Genomic DNA, 22,839 nt, shown 5'->3' with positions numbered 1-22,839 from the left:
TATATATATAAACCTGGAATTAATTAAACTATAACCTAATCTAGCCATTCAATTACCTTGGGGGCTATTTTATTCCTTTTTCTTATAAAAGAATAAATGTAAGTGACATAATGAAACAAAAAAGTCAACAGTGAAGGAGGCTTTTTAATAATGGACAGTTTGGCAAATGATCACAGACATTAACAAAAGCTGACTCATGATGAGTTCATTTATTTGTTCTATACATATCTGATTAATAGGAATTAATTCTGTTGATGGAAACAAGAGAACTCCATTGTTATAAACAGATTAGAAATGTAAACACCATTTCCCACAACTACTGACTTCACAAATTATTCTGAATGTTATTTTAAATAATACTGTGACTGTCAGAAATAGTTAGGTGAGCAAAGTGCTCTACTGCCCCCTAATGAAATAAACCAAAAACCAAAACAAAACAAAATCTCCCAAAACTCATTTTAAAGTATCTATGAAACAGAAAAATAATCTTACTTTGCAAAATCCAGGAGACAAACAGTAAGGACATTAGCTGAAAATAAGTAGACTATATATCCAAATACTTTCAGAAAGCTACATCATCCATTTGTCATGATAAAAATAGTAGCAAAACAGGAAAGCCTTGAGACAGAAATGTTCTAAGGGCAAAGATAACAGAGCCAAACAATGTTATCTAGTGTGATAGCAAATTAAAACTTCACTGCAGGCTACATTGCTCATGTGTATGCTAGAAGTGAAGAAAAGGGTTTCTTAGAAACCACACACTCTGGTGAATTACAGTAAGTTTTCAGTTCAGCAGCTCCAAAGTAAACACCACCCAAATATTCTCTCATAATTTACACTCTAATCACCTCACTATTTTAATATGTGCATTTTAAAGACAACTCTTTTATAAAATATATATTTAAGGGGGCTGGAGAGATGGCTCAGCTGTTAAAAGTATTGGCTGCTCTTGCAGAGGACCCAGGTCTGGTTCCCAGCACCCAATTGGCTGCTTCTTGAAATAAACAGTAACACTGAGGTCTAGAGCTACTTGGAAATGTATTCATACTTCCACACATGAAGTAAGTCCCAGTCTACTCCAGTGAGCTCCAGATCATTCTCCTAAATCTAAAGCATTGCTTGGCTCATAGGGGGAAAGAGGACTTTTCAGGCTCTCCTTTCACTCTTCCGAACCCACTAAGCAAAAATATTAAAAATATGATTTTAAAAAAAAGAGAGAAATGACATAAGAAATCAGAAAAGAAAATGTCAATAATTTCATTAGCAAATAAATGTAGCCAGAACTTTGGCCTAAAGCAAAAGGATTTACTAATTTGTATTTAAGCTCCCTCGCCCCAAAATTTATTGATGATATGATGGTATCAACCAGCACTTACTATTTATCACAATAGTACTCAATTGGGCTAATTCACTAATAAATTGATCGATACACCACAGGTATTTAATCCTCACAAAAATCCCACAAGATACAACCTACATGCTACAAAGAAAGAAATACACTCACTAAGATTAAGTACCATGCTCAAGACTAAACCACTACAAAACTGCAGAGTGTATAACATACTTCTCAGTTTGACTCTTAACCAGTAAGTTTATATTATTTTTTCCAGTGGAAAATCTACCACATTAAAATTTTGTAGTCACATAACCTAGGCTAGCCAGCAGTCCTGGTTCTTAAAAAAAGACAGAAATGCCTACAATATAAATAATAATGAACAGGCTACTGAAGAGGAACAAGTCCCACCCTTTGATGCCCATTATAAATGCAGCCATTTGACAAATGGAGGAAATACATTTCTCTACATGCCACAGTAGGAATTTTCCTCGGTAATTATTTCATCTTTGATAATTATGGTCAGGTTATTCAAAAATTCATGCTACAGGAGAAACCGCCCTGTGATGTTATGACTAATACAAAATTCTATCATGCAAGAGTTAAGATTCAGAGACAAGAATACACAGTACATACAACAAAATGTAATTAGGATGATCATAGTATCCCAGGCCTTGGCCAGACAATAAACATCCTCTTCTCTTTGTATATGCAGCTCAAAATGCACAAAGACACAGACAGACAGACAGACACACACACACACACACACACACAGAGTATCTAGAAACATCTAAAACATTAAAGCATTAATTTAATATGTTCTCCACTAAATTTTAACCTTGCAGAAATTATAGACGGCATTATGAAACAGGCTTATGTAAGAAGCTGCTTGCAAGATAAAATGTTTCTTTAGATAAATAGCATATTTAAATCTGACATCAAAACCCATTATAAATAAAGTATCTGGCAATTTATTAAGCCTTATTTAATTTTAGCGGATTTATGTTTAAATCTTAAATCCAGACTCTGTGATCAATAAAGTGTAAGACCTATCAAACAAAATCCCTCTTTTCAATAGGGCACAAATTCTCACCTTCGAGTCTTCATCGCCAACTCCGAATTGTAACACAGCTTGGGGAGACTTCAGTTTTGTTTGGGCAGAGTGAGCCATTTGAAGGTTAAGCTGCCACCCAACTGTCTCTAGCTACAAAAGACAAGTGCAGAATGGAATCAGATGGTATAGAAGCAAGAAAACAGTCAACTTTAAGCCAATTTCCACTCAGCAGAAATCAACACAAATAGCTTAGACTTAGTAGGAAGTCAGTTCACAGGGCTCCTTTAACCTGCATTCTACAGATTTGCCCTCTGGACTCATGAGACTGGCCTCTTAACCAGCCTGTCAAATTCACCAGTAAAAGTGGTCTTTAACATACCCTATTCTAAAAATAAAAAATTCTAGACAACCAAGTACACACAAAGAGCCTGTGGTGGTTTCAATGGGAGTGTCTGATCTGGCGTCCTCCTGCCATGCCTCCCCACCATGATGGACTCTTATCCCTCTGGAACTGTAAGCTCAATAAACTCTTCCTTCTAAAAAATGCCTAAGTCATGGTGTTTTATCACAGCAACAGACAAGTAAATACAGAGCAAATAGGTGGGACTTTGGGATGGGTATTATTTTGGCTTTTTCTTTCGGGGGGGGGTCTTTTTGAGACAGGGTCTCCCTGTAGCCCCAGCTGTCCCGGAACTCACTATGTATTCCAGGCTGGCCTTGAACTCAAAGAGATCCACCTGGCTGGCTTTTTTTTTTTTTTTTTTCATAAACACACTATGTAGTCCCTCAAATGCATTATATAGTCAAGGGTGATCTTGAACTTCTGATCTTCCTGCCCCACCTCCCAAGTTCTGGAATTATTGTCATGTGCCACCACATCCAGCTGGGCCAATGGTTTTTTAAAAACCTTATCACTATTCTAAAATAGCATTTCAAAAACTTGTATGTTAAAAAGGTTACAAATTTCAAACTAGTAAATAGTATATTTGGGTGAAAATTCTTTAGTATCTCCTACTGCCTTTCAAAATGTTTGCATTAGGAGGGGAAAGGGGAAGGCTTTCTTTGGCTCCCTCCCTCCTTTCCTTCTTTCTTTTATCCTTTTCACTTAGAGGGAAACTAATATATCCACATACAAGAGTCATACCTTGAGGCACAGTTAATAAGCAAACAGAATAGAGCCAGGTAAGAGATGCTAAAATGTTAGCAGGTAATATTACCAATGAGATCATTATATTTTCCAAAGTATGCTAACTTACTGTGGTTCTAAATTATGATAGAAACTATTTCCTTTGACTTTACTAACACAATACAAAATATGATAGACTGTGGCAGTTTGTTTTCTTTTAAAATATTGCACAGTATAAACACAGCTTTATGGAACTATTTAATTATGAAACTAGATTATCTGTTCTTCCAATCTCAGAAGTATGAACATACAGTTTTAGAGTCAATGTCCTATGCCCTATAAAGGTCAAGTTTCAGAATTTAGGGAAGTTTTGTAAAGTGCAAGCATTAGACATCTTTGACAAGATAGCCTTCATGGTGGATTCAGCAAAACTACCTTTGCTATGCAGGGTAAGAATGGCAGCCTCATGGCAATGTTTACTTGTGCCGAATACTAATCACTTAACTTGAAAGACTGTTGAACAGACAGAATCACAGTGGTGACTCAACGCTGAGTTGGAAACAAAGCAATGAAAGTGTTATCTATGTGAAAGAGGATGTGATGGGAAATTAGATACAGCTGTGCTTTTCCTGGTACTTTTAGAGGTTATAGATAATGGAGGGTGAGGCATAATCCATAATCCTCAACAAGTAAAAAATATCAGTTTAGTGGTACATATTATGGATGCTAAGAATGGTAGCCCTTTAGCATTGATCAGAACAATCTCGATAAAACCTGCCATTGTTTTCAACAGTCACAAGAACAGCCCCTTCAATAAGCCAAAATGTCATTATTAATATCATGAAAATTAACTTCTGGGTATCCATATGGACCTATGAAGTACTTGGCTGACCTTATTTAGATGACCTTATCCATGCATTCATTCACATATGCCTTGGTGATGGGTAAAATTGGTGTGAGGCCATGGAACAGAGCATTAAAGTTGAAAGTTCTGCCTTGGTTCATACTTAAGCCATTGCTCCCTAGTCCCTGGCTAAGTCAGAATCTTTCAAGATTTCAACTCCTCAGACAAAACAGAAGTGACTCTACCTGAGCTATCTGCTTACCTGAGTTTTTGGCAGTATTGAAGCAGAAAACTTCAAAGCATTATAAATAAAAGACATTTTAGTCACCCAACTTTGTAATACCTTTCAAATATTTTCCAAAGTTCTTAACCTAGTTCAGACCCTCATCATTCATCTTTTCCCAAACTACTTCTAACTGGGTACTTGCTCTTCTATGCTAGATAGTTTTAGTTGACAATTTGACGCACCTGGTAATAGGGAACTTCAATTGAAGAACAGCCTCCATTGGATTGGCCTGTGACCATATCTACTGGGCATTTTCCTGATTGCTGAGTGATGTGGGAGGGCCGAGCCCACTCTGGGCAGTGCCACTACTGGGCAGGTGATTCTGTATTATGTAAGAAAGCAGGCTAAGCACAGACAGGGGAGCAAGCCAGTAAGCAGCATTCCCCCATGGTCTGTGCTCTAGGTTCCTGCCTTGGCGTCCCTAGATGATGGACTATGCTGTAAATCAAATAAACACTTTCCTCCCTAAGTTGGTTTTGGTCAGTGCCTTTATCATAGCAATAGAAAGAAACTAAGACAGAAATTAGCATCAGCGAGTGGAATAATGCTGTGATCAACCTGACTACATGTGTCTGGAGGATTGTGGAAGTGTCTGCAACTTTGGTCTGGAAAAGCCATTGAGTGTTCAGAGCTTAGTAAGTTGTTGCTGTGGAGCTTGGAACAGTAATGCTGAAAAGAAATATGGAGGATGGAGGCCTGGCTTGTGATTTTTTAAGGGAAGCAAAGACTCTATCAAGGCTGTTTTTGTGATATATTATGACTTAAAAATTTTTTGAAATGAAACCTTTTCTGCTGTACTGGGATAATCGATGCTGGTCAGCTGGGGCTGAAAAACTAAGCTGTGAGTAATAAGAGACCAGTATCACTAAGGTGAAATCTGGGAAGTATTTCCTCAGGGTAACCACACAGAAGCTGTGGTCCACAGGGGGCTAAGGCTCTATCTCAAGTTGGAAGCAGGACTTAGTAATGTGTAAGAGTCTCCTATATGGTACTGGTTTTGAAATCATGAAGCAGTCCTGATGAGCAGCTGAGGGTTGGCACTGTGAAAGGTCAGGAAAGGCCATAGGTAAAGGTACAGCCTCGGTTTTGGTGAAGATCCCCAGTATTGATGGGGTCATAGAAAGACACTGAAGCTTTGTACCCTGAAAGGCTAGAAGAGCGTATTGGTGAAGGTGCAGCCTCAGTTTCAGTAGAGACCCCAGCCTATTGGAGATGCCAGGACCATGGAACAACCACCAAGGGCAGCAGCAGGTATGGAGTGGAGCTGGTCTGAGCCTGCAAGACAAGCTGTGTGTACTGTGGATGAGAGAGCCAGAAGTGGAGCTGCCCAAGCCCTTTGGAGCCCTGAAGATCATTAAATGAATCCAGAAGATCATGAATGAATCCAACACTGAGCTACTTTGCTGGGCTTTGGTTCTGCTTAAGTGTGCCCAATTCATTCCTTTTGAAATAAGACAGTACTTGTTTTGGATTTTATAAGAACCCACAGTTAAAAAGACTTTTAAAAGAGACTTCAAACTTTTAAAGTGTTCGGATTTTTTTAAGGACTGTAGGACTTTTAAAGTTGTACTGTTTTATGTTGTAATATTAATATTAATATCATAATTTTGGTGTGATGGCTAATCTTGGTTGTCAACTTGACTGGATCTGGAATTAACTGAAATGAGAGAGACTTTTTTGATTGGATTATTTGATGCTGGAAGACCAACCCTAAATGTGGGTGTTACCTTCTGATGGCAGCCCATATAAAATGCCATGGCAGAAGGGAGCTCTTACTTTGCCTGCTTGCCTTCTCTCTCACTGGTGAATTTATCTTGTGGCATTCCTCCACTGACAGTAGAACCAACTTCTTCGAATTCCAATATAGACAGGAGACTAGCAGATCTCCAGGAATCCTTCAGGCCTTCAGCAACAGATTGGGACTGCTGAGATACCCAGCTTTGTGGACTGAGCAACTACTGGATTCTCAGCCTCTCCAGTGTGGCACAGTGATATATATATATATATACACACACACATACATTTTATCAGTTCTGTTTCTTTAGAGAACACTGACTAATACACTTAAGGGCAAGATATGGAAAGGCTGTGGTTTAAAGTGATGTGTTTGACAAGGGGTCAATTGTGCTGGATAACTTTAGTTGTCAATTTGACAAACCTGATTCAAAGGAAACTCAATTGAGGAACTGTCTCCATTGGACTAGCCTATGGCCATGTCTATGAGGCATTTTCTTGATTGTTGAATGATGTGGGAGGGCCCAGCCCATTGTGGGCAATGCTACCCCTGGGCAGGTGGACTTATATAAAAAAGCAGGATGAACACAGGTCAGGGGAACAAGACAGTAAGCAGTGTATCTCCATGGTCTGTGCTCCAGGTTCCTGCCTTTGACTTCCCTTGATGACGAACTGTGCTGTAAGTCAAATAAACACTTTCCTCCCCAAGTTGGTTTTAGTCAGTGTGTTTATCACAGCAATAGAAAGAAACTAAGAGATCCTCTGTCCAACTCAATCTTAAAATTCCATTTTCCTTCTTAATAGCATTCAATAGCTGTCTTACAAAATACAATCTAAATATTTTAAGTCCAAAGTCTGGTAAACAAATCCCATCAGAATATACAAATGACCTACCTTTCTGACCCTGTGTTGTAACATACTTTAGTAACTGTTTATAATCTAGCCACACTGAACCAAACGTGACTCCCAGAATTCACTGCTCATTCCCATGTCTGTGTTTGCTCCTATGTTACTTCTGTAGTTTTTCCTTTCCCTTCCCTCTGGAGTTTGCCACCCTGCTTCTCCATACACTGTTTCCTTCTCTATTAATATTTACATCAGTATATGGTAATGGTTTGCCTACATCTCTATCTTCTGGAAGTAGATTGCAATATCCATCTTGACAGAGCAGGTGTCAATCATTTTTGTATCTTTGTACCTGCAACAGCCCTGACAAGGTCAACACTACAAGACTCTTCTCAAGTAAGTGATCAATCACATTATATATGTTTATAAGGGAGTACTTACATTAAAATGAATGGCAGAAAGGAGTTAAAAACATCATTTATATTTCCAGTAGAATATAGCTTTGTAAGAAGTCAGAATTACAACCTCCAGAGCCAACATTTGGTGGCTTCTTTACAATCAATCAATCAATCAATCAATCAATCAATCAATCTAAATCTCTGTCTCTGTGTCTCTCAGAATTCACTATCTAGAGACCAAAGCCTGCCTAGACACATTTTTATGAAGAGTATTACCCTATACCTGTCATTGGGGTTAATAACAATTGAGAATGTGAACTGTGGAATTCTTTACAAGTTGTCTTTAAGCAAGCAACTTCTCTGAACTCCAATTTACTCATCTTCAAACTGGAGGAAATAATATCTACCTCACTAACTTATGAAGGAGCAAATGCTATATTATCACATATTAGTGATATTTCTGGTCCTAACTTTTCCACTTCCATGTTACTTCCAATCTGCCCATTCTGTTCTTAAACAGGTATGTATTGTATGTATTTATAATAATACAGCTATGAATATCTTTCTGTGCTCATATTTTACATTATGACTCTGAAAAATATCTTACATTTAAAATCATCAATGCAAGAAACTACAAAGCATTTTAACTTTGATACTTAAACACAAGCATTTTAAACTGATATATTTATAACATTAAATTTACTATGCATACTCATTTTAGAAAATCATTACAAAGCAATGAGTCATTTGACAAAAAGAGAGAACTTTAATTTTATAAGTTACTAATTGGAGATTACCCCACTTGCTAACTGAAAGGTATAGACTAAAGAGCTCACACATTTACAACTGCATCCATTTACAACTTCATCACCATCCTCTCTCCAAATCTAAGTAAAACACTCCCAGATTAGATCTATGGCCTCAACTATCACTGAAAATAGCTGATCCAAAAGATATCCACAACCAGACAAGCAGAGCTAATAAACTCACAAGCTGAATTCCTAGTCCACGGGTAACAGAGAGCGAGCCAAGTGTGTCACTATTTGACTTGCTTTGTTTCTTACACGGCTTTTTTCTATCTACCACAATATCAGTTGTACTTAAGCATTTGGTGACTGTTGCTTATTATCCAAGTTCCTCAAGAACAGAGGCTTGGATGTTGTATTCAAAGTGCCTAGAATAATAAATACTCAGCACATGACAGAAACTCTCTACCTGTTGAATCTAACAGTATCCAGAAGTTTACACAAGGAAAACCAATTTTTAAAAGACTCATAACTAAAATGTATTGGTTTGGTTTATTTTCACAAGCTCCTCTGTTGAATTTCGTGATCTAGAAATGTTTTCCCATGCCCACATGACACACTAAAGAAAATAAAGTAAATAAAACTGCTAAGTTCATGTCTGGGCATTTTACACACTGACATATGAAGTCACAGAGAAACGATCAGTATCCAGATACTTTAAATGAAGAGAGACTGCTGAAAGATTAATTACAATTATTAAAGAATACGGGAATACAAAGAAGTAAGAAAAAGAAAACCAAACTCTTTTTCTAGTGAAACTAGAAAACAGAGAAAATCAAGCCCCACTGTGAGGTAGATCCTCTTATGTACATTTCACAGAATAAAATATAAAACAAAGCAAACAACTAGTCAAAGTGAAGAACAAATGGGCATTCCTTATTTCTTACTACAACTTCTAAGTCTAGATCACATCAAAATCAAACTTCTAAGAAACTGACTCCAGTGAGACTCATCAGTGGATGCTTTATAAAAGCAGAGGACGGCTGGGATGGGAGTCAGCCAGGAGTGCTTGCCTGATAAGGAGGCCCTGGGTTCCCCCAAATAAGGCTTAACCAGATGTGTGGCACATGCCAAGTTCAAGGCCATCCTCAACTGCAGAGTGAGAGTGTGAGACTAGCCTGTACTAAAAATCCTATCTCTAAAAAAAAGTACATCTGAGTCTCTCCATAATCATCAATGTAAAATACGTTAAAGCAGCTTCTCCCAAGATTCAGTGCTGAAACCTTTCACCACCTAACCTATGAGATCAAAATGAACATGAGCAAAGAAGCAAATGATCACCAAGCCTATCAGGTTCATGTATTTGAAGTCTATAATATCACTTATACAGTAGGCTAATGAAAAAAATAATTAAGAAACCATAGAAAAATGCAAATTAAGGAGTATTCTACATAAGTCCTATATATAGTTCAAAAAATACCAATGTCTTAAAAGCTTAGGAAGGATCTAATTCCTTACATTGCTTGGAACATATTACTATACTATTTGCCAGATCTAAAATAAGCATCGATAATATAAATATGAACAAGAGCCAGTTCCTCTGCCAAGGTGATTATTCCTCTGAGACCCATATTGAGAAGTAAATATAGATGTCATCAATATCGTAATTACATGTGAAACAAAATTTAGTGCAGATTTCTGCCTTATGCTAGCTTAGCTGCATTCAGTACTATTTACAATAAAATTTTGTCCTGAATATATTCTACATTTGTATATTAAAATGCTCAGAATTTTGTTGCAATACTCATATCCAAATTTAAAATTTAAGGTTCTTATAGTTCTTATATCTTAATATTACAGGTTTAAATGTCAACAAGTAAAAGTAAATACACTGTGATAGCTAATCTTGGTTGTCAACTTGACAATACCCAGGAAAAGGGAAATCTCAACTGAGGAATTTCCTCCATCAGATTGGCCTGTGTGAATATCCACGAGGCATTTTCTTGATTGCTAACAGATGTAGGAGAGCCGAGCCCAGCCCACTGTGAGCAGTACCATCCCTAGGCAGGTGGACCTGGGCTTTATAAGACAGTTAACCATAAGCCTGGGATCAAGCCAGTAAGTTGAGTTCCTCCATATTCTATGCCTTAGCTCCTGCCTGGGCCTTCCTCAAAGATGGACCTGAGAGCCAAATACACCCTTTCCTCCCCAAGTTGCTTGTGGTCACTGTTTTATCACAGTCACAGAAAACAAACTAAAACAAAAGTTAGCAGTAGAGAGTGGGGTTGTTGCTGTGATGGACCTGACCATGTTTTCTTGGTTTGGAAGATTGTGGAAGCATTTTGGACTGGAAAGGCTACCAAGTGCTCAGAGCTTAAAGAGCTGTTATGGGAGCCTGGAAGACAGGAATGTTGAGAAAGGTGCAGATGATGGAGACCTGGCTTGTGAAGTTTCAGAGGGAAATTTAAGAGTCCCTTAAAAACACTATGAGAGCCATTTGTGGGATATATTTGAATTAAGAATCTGTGGAAGTGAAACTTTTGCTTTCCTAGGACAATGGATGATGGTTAGCTGGAGCTGAAAAACTAGCTATGATTAAGAGACCATCATCACTGAAGTGAAATCTTTAGGGTAGTATTTCCTCAGGGTCAGCACACAAAAGCTGCAGTGCAGAAAGCCAAGGATTCATCTCAAGCTGGAAGCTGAACTTGACAATGTGTTAGTGTCCCTCATGTAGTAGTTTTGATGGAATGAAGGGGTCATGGAAAGCAGCTGAGGCTTGGCATCATGTGACGACAGGTCTGGATTCCCTCAAAGAGGTCAGGAGGCCATTAGAGAAGATGCAAGCTCAGTTGCAGTAGAGACTCAGCATACTGAAGATGCCAAAACCATGGGATGACCACCTAGGGTGGTGGAAGGTGTAGAGTGGAGCCAGCCTGAGCCTACCAGACAAGCTGTGTGTGTTGTGAATGGCAGGGCCATAGAAGTGGGATTGCCCAAGTCCTTTGGGGCCCAGAAGATCATGATTAAGTCCCAGATGCTGGACACTGATTTCTAGAACATGGTTGATTTAAGTATGGTTGTTTTTAATGTCCTGATCTTTCCCTTTTGAATAAAAAGCATTTAATTTTGTTTTTGATTTTACAGGAGCCCACAGTTATGAGACTTTGGATTATTTTAAAGAGATATCAAACTTTTATGTAATTTTAAGTAACAGAAATTTTAAATTGTGGGTTTTTGTTGTTTTTTTTTTTTTTTAGTCTTTTTGAGATAGTCTCTCTGTAGCCCCAGCTGTCCTGGAACTCACTATGTAGACCAGGCTGGCCTTGAACTCACAGAGATCTGCCTGTCTCTGCCTCCCAAGTGCTGGGATTAAAGGCGTGCACCACCATGCCTGGCTAACTGTGGGACTTTTAAAGGTGTACTATGGGGCTGGAGAGATGGCTCAGCGGTTAAGAACACTGACTGTTCTTACAGAAGACCTGGGTTCAAATCCCAACACCCACATGGCAGCTAACAACTGTCTGTAACTCCAGTTCCAGGGGATCCAACAGCCTCTTCTGTCCTCCGCAGGCATTGCACGACACGGGTGTGCTTACCTACATGCAGGTAATACACTCATACACATAAAATAAAAAATAATAAAATATTTTAAAGGTGTACTGTGTTTTAAATTGTGAAATTAACATAAGAACTTGGGGACAAACAAGAAAGGAAAGGTTATGGTTTAAGAGGGATGTGTTCACATGTCAAACTGGCAAAGGGTGGACTTATGATGGCTAATCTTGTTTGTCAACCTGACACACCTGGAAAGAGAGAACCTCAATCAAGTAATTTCCTTGATCAGAGGAGCCTATGGTCATGTCTGTGAAGCATTTTCTCAATTGCTAATTGTTGTAAGAGGGCCAGTCTACAATGGGTGATGCCACCCCTTGGCTGGTGGGTTAGCCGCCCTAGGATTGGGTTGGCTATAAAAGAAAGGTAGCTAAGCAGGCCAGGGAAAGCAAGCCAGTAAGCAGCATTTCTCCATGGTTTCTGCGTCAGTTCCTGCCTCCCAGGTTCCTGCCTAAAGTTCCTGTCTTGGCTTCCCTCAATAACGGACTGTAACCTGCAAGCTGAAATGAATCCTTTCCTCCCCAAGTTGATTTTGGTCACGGTGTTCATCACAACAACAGAAAGCAAACTACAACACGCATGGAAAATAAATCACTAATAATTTTAGTATTTTTCAGCTATGTCAAAACTGTTACTATATTAGTTGTTAAGCATCTAATGGACACTACTTCTTACTTGAGAATATTACTGATTAGTTAGCTAATATGTGATTTTCTTCTCCCTCTAATTTCCATGTAGAAATTTCAATGTAATCTTAAATTATCATAATTGGTCTGTAAAATATAATTCTGAACACATCCAATTAACAAAAACGGCCATAATATTAATTCATTAAAACTAAAAAACAATAAATATGGCTGGACAGATGGCCAATCTATAAAGTGTTTTCCACGCAAGCACAAAGAGCTTAGTCAGATACTCAGTACCCATGTAAAATGCCAGGCACAGAGGCACACATTTGTAACCCCAGCACTCACGAGCATATATGGGAAGATTCCTGGAGCTCACTGAATACCCAATCTAGCCAATCAGTGAGCTTCGGGCTCAGCAAGAGACCTAATCTCAAAAATTAGGTGAAGAGCTGCTACAGAGATGGCTCAGCAGTTAAGAGCACTGGCTGTTCTTGCAAAGGACTTGGGTTCAATTCCCAGTACCCACATGGCCACTAACAACTGTCCAAAAACTCCAGTTCCAGGGACTGCGATACCCTCTTCTGACCTCCACGGGCACTGCACAACACAAGTGCACTTACACACATGCAGGTAATACAATACACTCATACCATGAGTCATTGCTAATGTCACTTGTTTTTCAACCAACCAAACCTATGTTCAAAGACCAAGGGCCATTCCTCCCAGCTCCCTGCTACTGGACAAACAAAGTATTTTTTAGAAGTAAGGTGAAGAGCTGGGCATGGTTGCCTTTAATCCCAGCACTTGGGAGGCAGAGGCAGGCGGATCTCTGTGAGTTTCAGACAGGCCTGGTCTACATAGTGAGTTCCAGACAGCTGGGGCTAGAGGGAGACCCTGTCTCAAAAAGACATCCCTCCCCCCACAAAAAAGTAAGGTGAAGAACAATCAACCTCTGCCCTCTACATGTACATGCAAGTGCACACACACACACACACACACACACACACACACACGAAGTAAGGTAGCAGCTAAATTTTAACTAGTAGCTCTCTAAAATAGTAGTATTAAAATTTTTGGATGAGAGAAAAGGAATGCCATACAACCGGCACACAAAGAAGGCTGCACAGGCTATAGCAATGTCAGATACCACAAACTTCAAGTCAAAGAACACACTTCAAGGTCATTTATCAGAAAAGGCAGAATAGTCATGTATAGCAAGCCAACAATAGAATTCTAAAAGGTAGACAGGCTGACTGGGTCTCGTTATTCAGTGAGGGAAAGATGGAAGATAAAAGGCAGAAATTATTATCTTCCATTACCCAGATTTTAAAAGAAATACCTATTATTTTTTTCAATACTAGTAATAGATGGGAGAGAAAAATCGCTTGAAGAGGTATGTAGTTTGAACATTCCAGATCCAGAAATCCAAAATCCAAAAGTCATTCAAAATCTGGTAATTTTTCAAAGATACCATGCTGCACAGAGTTTGAGATTTCAGGGCACTTGAAATCATGTATTTTCAACATGGGGGTATTCAACTGGAAAAGTCTAGGAAATATTCCAAAAAAAAAAAAAAAGCAAACAAAATAAAACCCCATAAAATCTGGACTACTTCTGGTCCCAAGCATTTCATATGAGGGACATTTAACCTGTGCAAAGAAGTGTGGAGATCTTTGGGGGACACTGGGCAAAGAGAGGTTAAAAAGGCTAATACAGCACAATACATTTCTTTAGATGTGCTGTAGGACAAATTTGAAGTCACATTTTTCAGGTAGCATCTTCACAAATGGAGGCAAATAACACAGTCCTCAAGTGTGGCTTCCCAACCTCTTCTGTCATCTTAAGTAGCTTAAACTTTTTGAGCGCTATGGGAAGAAATTGGCATTTTTGTTGATGTCACTCGTTTTTCAACCAATCAAGCCTGCGTTCAAAGTACAAGGGCCGTTCCTCCCAGCTCCCGCTACCGGACAAATCACCTAATCCAAGCCTCAGATTCTTCATTTTGAGTAAAACTGTGGAAATCTAATTTAACCAAAGCATTGAGCTTTTGTGGTCAGTAAGATACATGTAAAAGTATTGGCAAAGCACCTGGTGAACAGGACATTAAAAACGCATATTACTTTCCAGTCATTTCTTTTGGTTCATGATCACTACCAATTATTTTCATAATAATTCTTTATGCCTCTTTAAAAAACTTTTAAATATTATAGGAATTTAAAAATTCCTTTTCACGCTTCCTTGTTTATTTCAGGGCAGGTCTTTGCTCAAACCTGTAATAAAATTCTCTTTTCCCTTCAAAAGTCTCTTCCTATGTATTTAATACCATGATTCATTCTAGACATGGCTCAATTTTCCTACTGGCACCACTACAACAATATCTGAGTCTTGTCCCTGTGAGTAACCAGTCCAGGCTTTTTTTCTGTTAGTTCATAAGCACAAACTCATTTCTAGCCCACAACTCTAATTTCTCTTTTTCACACATCTGCTTCTTTTGTTTTTATAAAACACATTGCTGTCAATTTTCAAATGTGCAGTATCAATTTGTTTCAAATACGCCTCTTATAGAGCTGATTTTTTAAATATTTTATTATTTTTATTTTATGTATATGAGTATATCGCCTGCATGTATGTGAGTGCACCCATGTCGTACAATGCTGCGGAGGTCAGAAGAGGGCTTCCAATTCCCCTGGAACTGGAGTTAAGGATGGTTCATAGCTGCCATGTGAGTGCTGGGAATCTAATCGCAGTCCTCTGCAAGAGCAGTCAGTGCTCTTAACTGCTGACCCATCTCTCCAGCCCCTAGAGCTTATTTTTATATTCTGAATCCTTTATCCAAAGAATTTTAAGTAAATTTATTTCTATTATTATTAAAATGTTTGCTCTTTGTTCTGAATGAGTTAATACCATATTTCGAGATTTTGTAACTATTTTTAAATCTCACCATGTGATATGTCTGTCATAGATTTGTATGCTACTTTTGATACACATAGAATGTTCTCCATGGTACCAATTGAAATCAATAACAGAACATAGTAATCTCACTATTTAGAAGCCAACCAAATGTTTTTAGTGTACATAGAAAAAGTCTCAAGAAAAATCAAAATATATATTAAACTAATTTTAAATGAAAACAGGGAAAGTTTAGGGCCAGGGAAAGTTTTTAGATTTGAAAATAAAAGCAGAATCCAAAGAGAAAAACTAGTATATCAATCTTCAATAAAAAGAAATTTTCTGCTCTGCAAATGACCCTATTAAAAGGGTCAGCAGTTAAGAGCATTGACTGTGCTTGCAGAGGACCTGGGGTTCAATTCTCAGCACCCATATGATGGCTAACAACCATCCCTAACTCCAGTTCCAGGGCCTCTAATACCCTCTACTGACCTCTACAAACATTGCATGACACAGGTGTACTTAAAAACATACATGCAGGCAATACACTCATACACATAAAATAAAAAATATAAATATTTTTTTAAAGGTGAGTCAAAGCCAGGTGTGGTGGCGCACGCCTTTAGTCCCAGCACTCAGGAGGCAGAGGCAGGTGGATCTCTGTAAGTTCAAGGCCAGCCTGGTCTACATAGTGAGTGCCAGGACAGCTGAAGCTACAGGGAGACCCCGTCTCAAAAAGACCAAAAAAAAAAAAAAAGGTGAGTCAAGGTGCAGAGTAGGAAATGATGGTGCAGTAAACCATGCACCTGACAAGGGGTTAGTATTTAAGATCAACAAAGAGCCCAAATAACAAAATACAGTTAAAATTAAAAAATACACTTAGAGACAGCCCAAGAGAAAAGAGACCCAATGGGCAAATAAGCACATGAAAAACATGCAGACCATCATTAATTACTGCAGAAATGCACATAAAGCCACATGAGATTTTACTAGATACTTTTAATAACAGTTAAAATAAATGTTAGCAAATAGATAAAGGAAATCCTCCATACATTCCTGGTAGGGATGCAAAACAATACAGCCACTGTAGAAATGAGTTTCTTAGAAAAACCAAACTTACAACCACCATATGACTTAATAATTACACTTTTAAACATTTGTTCTAAAGACATAAAACTTAAGCTCCCTCAAAACTCACATATACCTTTATCTGTTATGATCCCAAACTAGAAGTAACTAACATGTCCTTCCAATGAATGCTTAAACCACTTTCTAACCATACTATGGACTGGTACTCAGCAAAAAAAATTTTGCACTTACAACTGCATGCAAATTTATAATCATGTCCAAAAACTGATTGTTTCAAGAGGCACATCATAAAGAGAAAGTGAAGGATATTAATAAATAAAAATCTCTTTTATTTATGGAAAATTTGCTAAGATCTTAATTACACTCTGTTCTTGGATATTTGGTTTGTTAAGTAAAGCAAAACATTCCCCTACATAGTTGCCATAATGTCTGTTAGCTTTTCCATATTCTTTGTAGAACTGAGTTTCAGATTAAAAACTTTTCCTAAGTCTTTCATATAGTGGAAAAGGGCTTTTTCAATTAGATGTATAATCTTTTTTACACAGCTCCTTCCTGAAACATTTCTCATATAAGCCCACATTACCAAGACAGTAACACCTGTTGGGAAGGCTGACTTGTCAATCTAAACAAGGCTGTATTTATGATTCCACAACAATTTGCACTTGTGTGTAATTGAACATTTGTTTAAAATATCAGATTCACATTTTATATTCCCCTAAAACAGAGAGGTTTCTATTCTTTCCAGCATACTGTACAAAGGCTATTTCTTCAGGAAACAAGAGTGTGCCAAAGGAAAACAGGGATGATACCATGGATTTCACTCGAACAGCATTCCACAGATCAGAGCAGATGATTACACTTCAAATTCTGTTGGAGAGAGGGTAGGGCAGATGCTAGGGAACCTGAAAAAGGCCCTTACAATCAGCTCAGTCAGAGTCACCAAGCAAATGAACAAAGTTGTAAACTGTTGTCTGTGCATCCTCCAGGAGATCCACAGGGATTCGGGAATGGGGCTCAGCTTACTAAATTGTAATCTGAAGGACCAGTTTAAGTCAGAAGAAGCTGCCATCAGAATAACATTAGAAATTACTGCAAAACTAAAAAGCAATTTAATTGAAGAAATACAAGTTCCTTGCTTTTGTATATAACAGATTCCTAATTATAAAGGTGTCTAAAACTCAAAAAGGTAAAGGAAGCTTCATTCCCCCAGCCCTAAGAGCAAAAAGCAAATTACATTAAGACAAATGTTTACTGTCTAGTATTTTATATGTTGTATTTCTTGAAGGTTATCAACATACATTTTAATTTTACAGCAACAAGCATGCAATCTGAGGGAAAATTTGGTGTTTCTAGGATAATGATGATTCATATTTGTGTATAAATAGTATTGACGTTTATGAAAATTACCTATGAAACCACACTTGTTAGCTTCCTATTCATCTTTAAATAGGAATGGAAATGAAACAAAGGCTGCAGTGGTCTCTGCTGTCCTATGAACCCAGCAAGGCCACCAAAACTTAAGTTTCAACTGCAAGAGTTCCACAAGTCATATTTCCAAATGTCCAGGCAGCTGATAATGGAATTCTGCATTTTGTACACTGTAAGAATTTTACTGGTACTGATGGGGGGGGGGGATCTATGGAAAACAAATACCAATAAATAAGTAAGGAATCATGTACAGAAATAAACAGTAGAGATCTACATCTCTAAAGGGGAAAAGACAGAATGGGATAAAGGTTCCACCTACTCATTAAGCAAGGAGAGGAGGGGGAGGATTAACACTAAAAGATTAACACTGAGAAAGGAAAAAGGAGATGGTGGGAGGGAAGGAGGGAGAGATGGTTCACATTTTAACACTGAGATTCACCACAAAGACAATGAGATATGAATCACTGGAAAGTCGGCTAGACTGAACTCACAGGCCTATCACAAATATTCTAGAAATCCCTAACAGCTCAGAAACCCCTTTTACGCTGTTCACAGCTTATAAGCAGTAATATTGTTCACAGCTATACAGATGATACGTTTATAGACATGTACTGCAGACATAGATACTCCCACACCTACAACATCCTGCTCTGCATCACTGCCAGAACTCCGGCATTATCTAGTCAGTGTTGTAACTGTTCCAAACATTTATTCAACAAGCATTTATTAAATGTGTATAATATCCTAGGTACTATTTTTAGGCTTGCGGTTGTAATACTAAAAACAAACAAACAAAAACAGAAATACCTATTTCCTGAAGCTAACAGTCAAATGGAATGAAAGAAAATTAACAAATAAACAATATGTGGTAGCTAGAGATAAGGATAACATAAAAACAGGGTGGGACAGGACATGGTAGAGAGGTGACAGGAAAGAGAGTGGCCAGGAAAATCAAAATCTGAGGTCACAGGAGCCTGGAAACCTGTATTTGATCCCCAGAACCTACATAAAAAGCCAGATGTGGTGGCATGTATCTGCAATTCTAGTGTCCTACAGTGAGATGGGCAGTAGACACAGGGGAATACACAGGAAATTCAGGTATGCAGTGTAGCCCAGACATGAGAGAGACCCTGCTCTAAACAGGGGAAGGAGAGAGAACCAGCTCCTGAAAGTTGTCCTCTGACCTCACATGTGCACACCTACAGACACAGACAAGGCAGACAGGCAGACAGACACACAGACAGACACATAGACACAGACACACACAAAAATAAAATAAGCAATTAAAAAATAAATCTGAGAGGCTACATAGATGGATCAGTAGTTAAGAGCACTGGCTGCTCTTGTAGAGGATGGAGGTTCAGTTCCCAGCACCCACATGGCAGCTAACAACCATCTGTAACTCCAGTTCCAGGGCATCCAATACCCTCTTCTAGTCTCTACAGGCACTGCATGCATATGATGTACTTACATGCATGCAGGGAAAACACTCATACACATAAAATAAAAATAAATAAATATTAAAAACGAATAGATAAACCTGAGAAGGCAACAACCGAGGGCTAAAGGTAAGTGCAGCACTGTCTACCTAGGGTGAGACAATTCCAGTCAGGGGAATCAGCAAGTGCAGAGGCCTTCAATCAGGCTGGCTAAAGGATAAGAAAGAAGGCAGTGAGGATACAGCAGAGCAGTAAAAGACCAGGGAACAAGATCCAAGTCTCTGGAAGAACTTTGGCTTGGGCCAGCTGTGGTGGTACATGCCTTTAATCTCAGCACTGAGGCAAAGACAGGCAGATCTCTATGAAAATTGAGGCTAGCCTATTCTACATAGCGAGTTCCAGCCCAGAGGGCTACCAGGAGATCTCAAAAAACAAACAAAAAAATAGTTCAAAGAAGCCAGTGGGGGGATCTGGATAGAAGACTTGACAAGCCTACCTTGACTTCTATTAAGATGTTGTAGGCTATTTTTAGCTGTAGCAACAGAATATCCCAGACTGAGTAAATTGTGAATAATGTTTCATGGTTCTGAGGGACAAGAAATCCAAAATGTAGGCATTGTACCTGGTCACACAGTGACCATGGTGAGAGGGAATGTGAGAGACAGAAAGGAAGAAGGGAAACTCCTTTATAACTAACTCCCTCCCTTTACAATGGCCTTAATTCATCCTGGGGGGACCCTACCACCTAATTGTCTTCTCCCAGGACCTACCTCCCAACAGTGCTGCGCTGAGAATTAAGTTCTCAAATTATGAATTTGGTAGGACACATTCAAACCATAACAGATGAGAATAAACTAAAGAAAGCAAGGGTAGATACTGAAAGATTCACTAAGAAGTACCTGCCTTAATCCAGGGGGAAAATGTTCATCTCAACCGAGGCAGGTATCAGTGGAGGTACTGAGAAATTACTAGAGCTTCTGGAAAATTACCAGAGCTTCTGAGAAATTACCAGATATTTTCAAATTAGGAAAAAACAACAACACTAGAGTTTATCCCATTAATGGGGGAGGAGATCCCCACAACCTACAAGGACACTACTTTTAAGTCAGGAATGGTACCATTCATCTGTAATTCCAGAATTTAGGAAGCTGAGGCATGAGGATGACCATGAGTTCAAGGGCAGCCTGGGCTACATAGTGAATTCCTGATGAATCTGTGCAACATAGCCAGACCATTTTTAAAATAAATAAATAAGACACTTTGAAGAATGACCAAACTTCACTGGGTGTGGTGGCACACACCTTTAATCCCAGCACTTAGGAGGCAGAGGCAGGCAGATCTCTGTGAGTTCAAGGCCATCCTCGTCTTCATAGTGAGTTCCAGGTCAGCTGGGGCTACAGGGAGATCCTGTCTCAAAAAGACATAAATAAATTAAATAAATAAATAAATAAATAAATAAATAATAAAATAAATACCAACCTTCAGCAGTATTCTCAGTTCAGCTCTTTCCTTTCAAATGAATTCACATTTTGACAAGATGAACCCTTCAATGGGTGGGTTCTTCCCCTCAGAACACTTTTCCTGCTGTCCCAGTGCAAAATGCCAAGTTTCTCTTCAATGGCACTAAAATCTCTGTAACAACTGTAAATGCTTTGAGGTCTACACTCTCATTGACTGAAACTTTAAACTTGCTCACTTTTCTTCACCAAGCTTTACATTTTCTTATCTTTCTGTTCTATTTTTTGCTCTCCCTCACTGTAGCCCTGAGGAGAGCAGTGAGCACTAACTAATCTGAAATATGAATCCTATCTTGAAATTTCTGCCACCAAACAAATTAGTCCATTACTTTTAAACTCAGCATCACTCAAGTTCTCAGGACACAAGCAGAATGCAGCCAGATTCTTTGCCAGAATATGACACAAATAACTCTTAGCTCAGTTCCTAATAGAGTCCTTATTTGCTCTGAGACCTCATGAACCAGGCCTCCACTGTTGCATTTCTCTCAACAAAGCTTACTTCCAAACTCCCACCAGAATGGCCCCTTAGACTCTGCTTTTCTAGGTCAAAGTTCCAACCTTTTCTACAGTCTTCCTGTAAACTAATTCCAAAGGCCTAAAAACCATATGGTCAGGTTTACCAGAACAATGGCCATACTTCTTGGTACCATCTATCTGTACTGTTGCTATGACAAAAGCAATTTAAGGAAAGGTGGGTCCAGTCCATCATAACGGGAAAGGCACAGCAACAGGAGTTGGAGGCAGCTGGTCATATTGAGTTCACAGTGACGAAGCAGAGAGTGATTCCTGCTGGTGCTTTGCTAATTTTCTCCTTTCTGTGGAGTCTGGGACCCCAGGCAATGGAATGGCGCCACCACACAGGTTAGTTCTTCCCACCTCAAGTAACCTAATCTAGATAATCCTTCATAGACAGGCCCAGAATCTTGTTTACATGGTGACTCTAGAGCCTGTCAAGCTGACTATATTAACCATCAAATGTCTATATTATATGGATATGAATATACTACACAGATGTGAAAAACTTCCCTACTTGTATGTAAAGTGCACCTGTGTCATGCAATGCCCACAGAGGCCAGAAGAGGGTGTTGGATCTCCTAGAACTGGAGTTAAGACAGTTAGCCACCATGTAAGTGCTGAGAATTGAACCTAAGTCCTCTGCCAGTGCTCTTAACCACTGAGCCATCTTGCCAACCCCTTGAAAAACATTTGAATGATCCTGCACCCAAATGACTGCCTACCTCTCCACAGGGCACACCATACAACCCCTAGGAGGACAACACATTCAGCACTTTCAGAACGTGACAGGAACCTGCTGCCTTCTGCAAAAATTCAAAAAACTGACCAAACCAGCGGTCTACTGTCAGCTCTCTGTGCTCTTCATGTTACCACATCATCATATCATAAGAGTAGAAATACTTTAAACACCACAGCTCAGGGAGACATCCAAACTGTACCCTCAGGTTTAGACCACAAGAGTTTCTATTTCTTGACCTATAGACTTGTCAAAATACTTCCTACATCATGAGACTGGCCTCCATATTCGAGTTGTAAGAAGTTGATAATGAAATGTTCATGAATCTTCTTTTGTACCTATCGCTATCTCTGCATATCAAGAAAGAAAGAACAGCACAAGTTCAAGGACAATAAAACGTCATTCAGCTCACGTTCTCAAAATTGACAACACTCTGAAAAAAATACATCAGCTCTACTTAGCAAGTGCACATCTTTGAATATGATGACATAATCAGAATAATCTTGCTAACAGCACAGTTCTTTGGCATTAGCAAGATCTTTATTCAATTTGTTAATGGCTCCGCTTTCAGCCAGTTACTTAGAAGAGAATTCATTTCTGTTTCAAATAAG

General features: G+C 38.8%; 1 protein-coding gene across 3 annotated transcripts in view; it reads right to left on the bottom strand.

Annotated features, from left to right (window-relative positions):
- Commd10 (COMM domain containing 10) overlaps nt 1-22,839 on the bottom strand; it is a 199,625-nt gene that overhangs the window by 155,718 nt on the left and 21,068 nt on the right. For 2 of the 3 annotated variants that reach the window (XM_008825278.3, XM_029559758.1), the window contains exon 5: nt 2,427-2,537. The exons of the other annotated variant lie outside the window; for it this stretch is intronic. In XM_008825278.3, coding sequence (XP_008823500.1) covers nt 2,427-2,537 — 111 coding nt within the window. The remainder of the gene's footprint in view (nt 1-2,426; nt 2,538-22,839) is intronic. 3 annotated transcript variants of the gene reach the window in all.

This window comes from Nannospalax galili, unplaced genomic scaffold (genome assembly GCF_000622305.1).
Source record: "Nannospalax galili isolate Female #2095 unplaced genomic scaffold, S.galili_v1.0 scaffold128, whole genome shotgun sequence".
In the NCBI taxonomy this organism is placed as follows: Eukaryota; Metazoa; Chordata; class Mammalia; order Rodentia; family Spalacidae; genus Nannospalax; species Nannospalax galili.
This window is presented reverse-complemented; position numbering and strand designations above follow the sequence as displayed.